The following is a 9,619-nucleotide window of genomic DNA, read 5'->3' as shown; positions in this document are numbered from 1 at the left end:
GATCTGCCAGGGCAGCTAGAGCAGTGATGTGCTTGTGTGCAGGAGATCATCACCCCATCTAAAGAAGGGTCCCAGCCTACTGCTCATTAGTCAAAAGGGGGAGCTTATTTTTTACACTTCCCATAGAGGAAAAAAACAAAAGTGAGCTCTGGGGAAGGAAATCTCGCTGAGATCCACCCCACAGTCATCACCAAGGGGGCTGTTATTGGTGGAAAGGACAGCAGAGCCTTCCCCTAAATGTAGAGGATTCCAGGGGCTTGCAGGAGGCCAACGCCATCCACGTAGAAGATTGAACCCCTGTACGATGTCTGACCCCTATGCGGGGTCCCCGGCTACATGGCAACTTGGTTTCATTAAGACCCCGGTACCATAACCAGGGTCTCTGCCTTCAGAACTCCTGAGATTCCTGAGGGAGGCTAAGTAGAAAAGATGATCTAGCCCCACTCTGTGCGTCCCCCGGCTGCCCAATCTCCACCCCCCTTCCACATCACAGACCACAAAGAGGAGGAAGTGTGGGTCCCTTCCACGCCTGGGAACTCGAGACTTTCCCATAAACTCTCTCTTTAAGAACTCTTAGATCCTGGAAACTTTCAGTTATAATTTTAATAATAAAAACCAGCCTTACCAGATGAGATTTTCGTTTCAGATGAGCGGATCAAAAATTACAACACCTGGCAGTTGTTTAGTTATGTGTTTTAACTGTCAGTGAGGCCAGAAACAATTGGCTGGTTTCAGCATGCTGTGCCCTGCCTTCATGTCTCCCCTGTGACAGATCTGAGATACAGGTCTAATAAATTATTATTCCATAATTTCTTAATTTATGGAAAGAGAGTTCTCCCTCAAGTACTATATATGTTTGCTTTAACCCCAGTAGCTCTCCCAGCCCTCTTGATTTTAACATGGCATTTTGCAGCTATTCCAGTGCATTAAACAGTCAGAAACATACACGTGTACTTGATACATTCACACAGCCCCACGAGGAAAGAAGTTACAATAGTTACAAAATTGAGCTTGCTAAAGGCTTCTTGAAATGCGCGAGACATGGCCGAGGGCTACTCGGACTTCCGGCCCCCAAAATAAATCGGCATGGGGATGTGCTTAACACAAGGCAAATCCTTTCTGTAATCCTCTCACCCACTACTAAACGGTCATGTACCCACTAATACACAGACCAGCTACCGCCCCTGCAGAATGACATGGGAAGAATCTTAATATCGTTCGTCCAATCTCCCATTTCATTCCTTCTCTCGGTTCAAGTGCTGCAAATCCATCTCCCTTTCTGTTCAGCTGCAGGCCGGAGACTGGACTTGGTTAAATTACAGCAATAGGTACCTAGGCTGCAGGCAATGCATCGCACGGTTCAGCCGATTAGCAAGGAGGGCACTTCCTACAGAAGGACCCACTGCTTCTTGCACTTCATGAAAGCTGCAGGCTGGAAAAGGCAACTGTCCCCATCTCAGCTTCACCAGGAACACGGACAGAGCTGCCCTGGCCCGGCGCTCTCCTCCGGCAGCCATTATTTTAAGTCATTGTTGATAATCATGCTATCGCCTATGTCGCAATAGGTGGCCATTTTCTTCCTCTTCCCAAAAGTGGAGAAGCTGTTCTTGTCCTCCGGATCCAGGCAGTGGGGCCCCTCCTTGTTTGCCAGCATGGTTGGGGTCCCTGGTATATAAACGTTGTGCTGGTAATCCAGAGGTGGGATGTGCGGCGGGTACAGGGGGCCGTACCTGGGGGTCCAAATGCTGTTGGAGGCCCCGGATGCCTTCTGGAATTCTGGAGAAAGCAAACGTTAGCTAGCGCCGGGAAAAGCTTCTGGGGACCAGAGAGGATCAGTCAGCCAAATACACACACACACACACACATCCAGTGCCTCTTAATCGGCCTTTAACAAGCCTGGGGTAGGAAGAAATGAATCCGTTCTAGGGGCTGGGCTGCAGGCCGGTGCCGCCGGACTACCGCTCTACATCCCTAGTTCTGCTCCCTACAGCTGTTGTGGCTGGTACATAGAAAGGTTCCTCTCACTACCATGATGCGTTTCCAACATCCCAGTGCTCCCACCACCGCTCCCCACGCCCATTCCTGGTGGTGCACTGGCCTCGGGTGAGGCTAGGGTTTGGAGCAGCCCGGGCTCCGATGAGGGATAAAGCACCTACAGCGCTGGTGGGGAATGAAAGGCTCAGGTATGGCCTTAGGCTGGCAGCCTGGTTCGGTTCCCCCAGACATTTTGGGAGTTGCCGGGTTAGACTTTAGGCGTGTGATGTTCTGCACCACCCAACACTAACCAGAGACTGGAGTGACTAGGGTACGCAGCCTGTCGTGCTCTTTCTGGACTCCTCTGCGGACTCCCCCTACGTCCTCCAGACTCTGCGAACTAAAGAGAACCAGCAAGACAACAAAGACGCCATGAAGACTTCACTCATATTCAGGTCAGCAATAACCGTCCCTCCCACTTTACCCCATGCCCTCTAAGTATTGGATTCTGGTACCTTTTCAGGGCTGATCGCTGGGTTTTTGTAGGCAGCCAGTCCACATTGGGCTGTTTGATCTGTAAAACACAGGAAATATACAACATTAGACCCATGGAATTTCCATCTTTAGGGCGCATGGATTTGCCATACCCATCATCTCCCCCCAAAGAAGCGTGGAGTGCTTAATGCTCACTGCAAAGGGAATCGAATGAATTAGGTTAGATCCTTTTGGCTCAGGTTGTGTTGGTCTGAGCTAGATGAACTCTGCCTGCTTTTCGGGCGAATTGAGAAGCCACTGAAGGCCCAGGTTCCATGTGGTCAGGGGATGAATTAGCTACACTGCGAAAGAGGTGGGAAATGATCTCTAGAGCAAGAGAAGTGAGATGCCTTCTAGGTATATCTCCTAGGGTGGTGTGAAACTGATCACTCGACAGAATCTCCAGCTCTGATAAAAAAAAATCACCTCCAAGAACCCATACACCTGACTCTACGAGGGGAGTGAAAAGTGCAAGGCAGAGACACATGGCAAATGGCAGGGCAATGCTGCCCTATTCTCCTTGTTCCGGGGGAGGAATATTGACCTTTCCCACTGAAAGCTAAAGCTGTCACTCCGCATCCAGTTATTGGTCTGCTTTCGGATCTCATTCAGATTACAATATTTAATTACTGTCCCTGCCAAAGCGCAGGAACAAAGCTGCTGCTTGCTTGTATGATTTCTGCGTTTAGAACAACTAACAAAGGGAGCTGTCTTATCTTTTATGTTTCACCAGTGAAGCAACAAGCCTTCTGCTTCCAGAAATCCATTGAAAACCCTCTCTGGCCCGCACTCTAACCCACTTCAGTTGCTCTCTGTAAATACGTTGCCGGTCTAAATAATCTGCTTGTTCTTCTAATCCGTCTCCTTCAAAGAATAGGAGGTGATGGAACATCAGATACAAACCTGAATGGAGAAGCAAGCAGGGTTTTCAAAGAGGCTCATTTGTATTCTGTTTTCTCGGTCAGACTCCAACTTGGCTGTAGCCAGAGCGGTTTTTTAATCTCAGTGTCAGACTCCCTGGATTGTGAAATGGAAGCTGTAGCTGATTTGGCTTGCGTTAAAAAAACACAATTATTTCACTATTGTTCCACAGGTTTATTTAATATTCCTGCCTCGCTGTCATTTAGTCAGACGTTGGAAGGCTGCGGTTCCTGTCCTGTCAATGATTTCTCAGCCAACTGGGTGCAGTTGATCCTGGTAATTGACCTGGTGTGAGTTCAAAAGCGAGTCCGAATCAGGGAAGCCGTATCTGAGGATATAGGGGTAAAAACTTAAATGTCGTAGAGGTGACAGTAACTGAAAAGGCAGATTAGTGGGCCTCCAAATTCCAGGCTTCCCTGCCTTGGGAGGCAGCATGAGGGGTGGGAAATGTATTAGGGGTGCGCTCCGGCCATATCTCCTTCCGCCCTCCGCCCGCCCTCGCTCCAGAAAACAGACAAGAGAAAGAAGCCAGTGGAGTTACGGCGGTGGGAGTGAGGTAAGAATCAGGCCAATTACTCGGTTCCGAAAGCAATGCGCCTCTGAAGCCAACTAGCCCGTGGTAGTAACCAAAGTAACTGTTCGGACATAACTGAGCCCTCTAGTGTTCTGCTGACACTTGGTAACCTAGGTTTGATACCTTAGAGACTAACCAATTTATTTGAGCATGAGCTTTCGTGAGCTACAGCTCACTTCATCGGATGCATACTGTGGAAATTGCAGAAGACATTATATACACAGACACCATGAAACAATACCTCCTCCCACCCCACTCTCCTGCTGGTAATAGCTTATCAAAAGGAAATGGCCCACCTTGATTATCATGCACATTGTAGGGAGACTGGTGACTTTGGATGAGCTATTACCAGCAGGAGAGTGAGTTTGTGTGTGTATGGGGGTGGGGGGGTGAGAAAACCTGGATTTGTGCTGGAAATGGCCCACCTTGATTATCATGCACATTGTAGGGAGAGTGGTCACTTTGGATAGGCTATTACCGCAGGAGAGTGAGTTTGTGTGTGTGGTTTTTGGAGGGGGGTGAGGAGGTGAGAGAACCTGGATTTCTGCAGGAAATGGCCCACCTTGATTATCATACACATTGTGAAGAGAGTGGTCACTTTGGATGGGCTATTACCAGCAAGAGAGTGAGTTTGGGGGGGGGGGCGGAGGGTGAGAAAACCTGGATTTGTGCTGGAAATGGCCCAACTTGATGATCACTTTAGATAAGCTATTACCAGCAGGAGAGTGGGGTGGGAGGAGGTATTGTTTCATGGTTTCTGTGTATATAATGTCTTCTGCAATTTCCACAGTATGCATCCAATGAAGTGAGCTGTAGCTCACGAAAAAGCTCATGCTCAAATAAATTGGTTAGTCTCTAAGGTGCCACAAGTACTCCTTTTCTTTTTGCGAATACAGACTAACACGGCTGTTACTCTGAAACCTAGGTTTGATAACAACTTGCTTTGCCCCTTAACAGAGCCATCCATCAGCTCTCAAAGCGCCTCTCAGACATCCAAGAATTAAACCTCACTGCACCTCTGTGAGGTAATACTATCTCCATTTTACAGAGGGGAAACTGAGGCACAGAGACACAGGAAATCTCTGACAAAGCCGAAAGCGAAGCCTTCCAGACTTGTCTCCCCCCACTAGATCACGCCTCCTTTCTTCTCCCTCTTGCCCCCATCCCAGTTTTCACACCTTAATTCCCAACCCCCGTCTGTAAATCTGAATCCATTCTTTCATTACAGATTTTTTTCTCTTAATATTTGTAAACATTTTTCATTATTATTAGTTAGTTAGTTTCGATTGAGGTGGCTTAGTCTGCTATCTCCCTACACCCGCCTGAGGCGGAAAGGCGTGGAAATCAGCTGTGTGCGGAATGTCACTAGAGGGAGTTTGTAACTGACTGGAGGAAAATCGCATTAACATATTAGACAACTGTGTCCAATGATCCAAGGGAAAATGTAAAAAGAAAACCTGTCTACAGAATGTCTTGTGCTTATTTTAAAAAGGGATATTTTGTTAAAGTAAAATGTTTGTAAGTGGATTAGACTTCTCATCCCCATCCATCCCCAGTAATCGCGTTATTGAAAGAGTATTTCATCTAAACAATTAGACGTTATTCATTTAAATACCTAACGAATGTTGACATAAAAATCTCTTTAAATCTTTTTTTCTCTCCGAGCGCAGAGTCTGGGCTTTTGCACCATCTAGTGATCAGTTCACCGAAATGTCAGGCATTTGTCTTCTGCAAAGTGCTCTTCCCCTTCAGCATTCCAGCTAATATTTCAGCATTAATTTTAAGAGATGCCAGGAGAAAAGTGGTGTCCTTAGGAAATGGGGTAATGGCGAAGTATCTCAGTTACAAAGGCAAGGAGATGCCCCTGAAAGAACCAAACAAGATACCAGGTCTCAAGTGTAAGGACTGGAGAGGCAATCCTGCAGCATGACACCCTTCGCTCCCTTCGTTAGTTTGGGAAGGATTTTAATCACCACATGAAACCTCCCCCGCCCTCCAACAAAGCCACTTAGGGCGATTTATAAATAATAATAAAACCCGAAAAGGATCATCACTAGTAGGAAAGCACTGGGTGCGGGTACTGATGCAGCACTGGGCAGCGACTGCATCTGAATCTGCTTGAGCCGGGTGTATCTGCCTGAATTTCTTATAGAGACAAAGGAGCTGAAAAGCCCCATGGGCCACTCGAGCGCCTGAGTAATTCGTGCCGCGTGTAATATGTGCGGAGGGGATATACGGAATAGAGAGTGAAATTTCAAGAGGCTTAAACCACCGCTTGCTTTGCTGCGCCGGTGTAAGGTCTGGCTCTCTTGAAGGAAGGCTACGGGGCAGTGCAGCCGCGATCGGAGGCTAAGCGAGAGCCCTCAAAAGGGGACAGTTATCTCCTGAGACAGCCCTTGGCTTTCTGGACACGGTCCCTATTTCAGTCTTAATAGGAGCTGGGCTGCTGCTTCTGAGCGCTTTCTGCTACTTCCCCTAATTTAAAATGAGCCTGACGTTCCCCAAATCATTATCTGGAATGAGTAAGGAGCGTGCTGGAGAATTCCCTGCTGTATGACGGGTACTAATTCTGACACTGCCACTTGATCAAAGGGTCGGGTAATTATCTTTAAAAAGTTGTGCCTGAATGAAAGGATTTCTCCCCGCTCAGATTCGTTTCCAGGGGGCGGGGGAGGGAGAGAAGAAGGGGGAAAGCCGGGCTAACTCTTGAAGGGGTGTCTCATGGCACTGTCTCCCCGTGCGCCTCACTGAGCCCCACCGCCTGCACTGCAGGGCAGGGTTACCTGGCTGGCGGCACTGACGGTGTTATTGGCCTCTCGGGCCTTCCTGCCCGGCCCTGGTAAGTCCTCGGCGGCTTTCTCGTTGTTCCTCGGGGGACTCGGACTGTAGGGCTTTAGAAACATGAAGTCGCTCTTGGCGGACTCCGGGGTCAGGCAGACTTTGTAGCAGTAGCCTGGAGGGCCGCTGCCTGCCACTTCCAGGCAGTTGGTGGGCACTTTGTTGCCCGAGGAGAGCTGGGGCTTGACGTTGGAATTTTTGAAGACCTTGGCCGAGGCCCTGGCCCTCACGCAGCAGCAGGCGGGGAGGGAGCAGCCATAGCCATGCAGGGAGTGCCGGTCCTTGTGGCACTTGATGGCCGTGAGGATGATGATGGCCACCAGAAAGGTGAAAGACACGGAGCCCAGTGAGACGATGAGGTAGAGGGTGAGCGTGGAGGAGGAGAGTTCGGGGTTCAGGGAGAGCTCGTTGAAATCGGACAGGGTCTCGGGCATGCTCTCCACCACGGACAGCAGCAGGGATACAGAGGCGGAGAGCGGCGGCTGCCCGTTGTCCCTCACCTGGATGACCAAGCGCTGCCTGGTGGCATCTTTGTCCAGGAAGGCTCGGATGGTGCGGAGCTCTCCCGTGTACAGGGCCAGGCTGAAGAGGCTGGGGTCAGTGGCCTGCAGGATCTGGTAGGAGAGCCTGGAATTCTGCCCAGAGTCCGCGTCTACGGCCGACACCTTTCCCACCAGGTAGCCGGGGTCGGCTGAGCGGGGCACTACCTCTGTGGCAAGCGAGCCGTTGCGGGGCACGGGCGAGACGATGACCGGCGAGTTGTCATTCTGGTCCAGGATGAAGACGTTGACGGTGACATTGCTGCTGAGCGGGGGGAAGCCCGCGTCCTGCGCCTGCACCTGCACCTGGAAGTTGCGGATCTGCTCGTAGTCCAGCGAGCGCAGCGCGTACATGTGCCCGCTATCCGAGTTGATGGAGACATAGGTGGCCACGGGCATGCCCTGGATGTGCCCCTCGGCGATGGAGTAGGACAGATAGGCGTTCTGCCGGCAGTCGGGGTCCACGGCGCTGACAGAGCAGATGGAGGCGCCCGGGGCGTTGTTCTCCAGCACATAGACGCTGTAGGAGGGCTGCAGGAAGCTGGGCGCGTTGTCGTTGATGTCCGACACCTGGACGGTCAGGGTCTTCCTGGTGAGCAGTGCAGGCGAGCCCATGTCCCGCGCCGTGATGCTGAGGTTGTACTCGGGCACGGCCTCGCGGTCCAGCGCCGCGGTGGTGACCAGCGTGTAGTAGTTGCGGAAGGCGGCCTGGAGCTGGAAGGGCACGTTGCGGGGGATCTCGCAGCTCACCTGCCCGTTGTCCCCGGAGTCCCGGTCCAGCACGCTGATCACGGCGATCACGGTGCCCGGCGGCGCGTCCTCCAGCACCGGCGTGGAAACCGAGGTGAGGCTCACCTCCGGCGCGTTGTCGTTGACATCGAGCAGGTGCACCAGCACCCGGCAGTGCACTGCCACCGCCGAGGGGCCGCGGTCCTTGGCCTGCACGTAGAGCTCGTGCAGGCGCGCCCGCTCGTAGTCCAGCGGGCCGGCCAGGCGCACCTGGCCGCTGCGCGGCTCCACGCTGAAGAGCTGGCGCACCCGGGGCGGCGCGTGGCCGCTGAAGGAGTACTCGATCTCGCCGTTCGTGCCCTCGTCCAGGTCCGTGGCGTTGAGCTTGATGACCAGCGTGCCTGGCGGCGCGTCCTCGGGCAGGCTCACCCCGTACGAGGGCTGGTCGAAGGCCGGCACGTTGTCGTTGGCGTCCAGCACGGTGACGAGGATTCCGGCGGTGCCCGACCTCTCCGGGAGGCCGCCGTCCAGGGCAGTGAGCAGCAGGCGGTGGCTGCGCTGCTGCTCGCGATCCAGGGCTCGCTCCAGCACCAGCTCGGCGAACTTGCTGCCGTCGCTGCGGGTCTGCACCTCGAGCGAGAAGAAGCCGTTGGAGCTGAGCTGGTAGGTGCGCAGGGAGTTGGTGCCCACGTCCGGGTCCTGCGCGCTCTCCAGAGGGAAGCGGGCGCCGGGCAGCGCCGACTCGGTCACCTCCAGCACGTACTCCGGCCAGGGGAAGCTGGGCGCGTTGTCGTTGATGTCCAGCACCTCCACCTCCACGCGGTACAGCGCCAGCGGGCTCTCGATCACCAGCTGCAGGTGCAGCAGGCAGGCCCCGCCGGCCTCGCACACCTCCTCGCGGTCGATCTTCTCGTTGACGAAGAGGATCCCGTTCTCCAAGTTCACCTCCAGATGCTGCTTGGTGCCGGCTCGGGACACGATGCGGAACCGCCGCGTCGACAGCTTGGACACGTCCAGACCCAGGTCCTCGGCGATGTTAGCCACGAAGGCGCCGTGCTCCAGCTCCTCGGGGACCGAGTAGCGCAGCTGGCCGGACGCCGGCTCCAGGCAAGAAGTCACCAGAAGCAGCAGCATCTGCCGGCTCCAAGTCCAGCCGCTGCCCCAGACTCCAGCCCCCATAGCGCCGGGGCCCCTGCTCCGGCAGCGCCTCCAGGGATAAGGCTCACCCGAGACCACCCGTGCCATCCAGTGGGAGCCTGCGCTGTCTCCCGGGGCAGAAGGCGTCGGAAGCGAAGGGTGCGGTGGCTAGCCCGGACCTGAGAGAGCCGCCGTTGCTGCTTTGCCGCTCCCCCACTTGCGTTTGTCCAACACTTGGACTTCCAACTACTTTCGGGCTCAGAGACTGAGCAGCGGAGGGAGGACCCGCCTCGCATTTCAGCACCGCATTGGTGGACAGAGGAGTCGAAAGCCGGAGCTGTAATTACTGCCGGAATAGTTAACCCTTTGCAGA

The 9,619-nt window shown here is 53.3% G+C and overlaps 1 protein-coding gene across 1 annotated transcript; it reads right to left on the bottom strand.

Annotated features, from left to right (window-relative positions):
* Positions 1–544: 544 nt before the first annotated feature.
* On the bottom strand, positions 545–9,380 carry LOC141992802 (protocadherin-10-like). The gene is made up of 4 exons (XM_074962142.1): positions 6,787–9,380; positions 2,490–2,548; positions 2,286–2,374; positions 545–1,776 (listed from the first exon to the last, which is right to left on the bottom strand). Exons 1-4 carry the CDS (start codon positions 9,352–9,354, stop codon positions 1,517–1,519), a joined length of 2,976 nt encoding a protein of 991 aa, XP_074818243.1. The 5' UTR covers positions 9,355–9,380; the 3' UTR covers positions 545–1,516.
* Positions 9,381–9,619: the final 239 nt, after the last annotated feature.

The sequence above is a fragment of the Natator depressus genome, chromosome 8 (genome assembly GCF_965152275.1).
Source record: "Natator depressus isolate rNatDep1 chromosome 8, rNatDep2.hap1, whole genome shotgun sequence".
Lineage (NCBI taxonomy): Eukaryota > Metazoa > Chordata > Testudines > Cheloniidae > Natator > Natator depressus.
The sequence above is the reverse complement of the archived record's forward strand: the minus strand, read 5'-3'. Positions and strand labels throughout refer to the sequence as shown.

What these genes read in the sequence shown, in the direction of transcription:
- LOC141992802 (XM_074962142.1), bottom strand. Translation starts at nt 9,354, where the DNA reads ATGGCACGGGTGGTCTCGGGTGAGCCTTATCCCTGGAGGCGCTGCCGG. An exon ending in CCGTCAGTGCCGCCAGCCAG is followed by an intron (nt 2,549 to 6,786) that starts GTAACCCTGCCC and finishes TGTGTTTTACAG; the next exon opens with ATCAAACAGCCCAATGTGGA. An exon ending in CCTAGTCACTCCAGTCTCTG is followed by an intron (nt 1,777 to 2,285) that starts GTTAGTGTTGGG and finishes TGCTTTCTCCAG; the next exon opens with AATTCCAGAAGGCATCCGGG.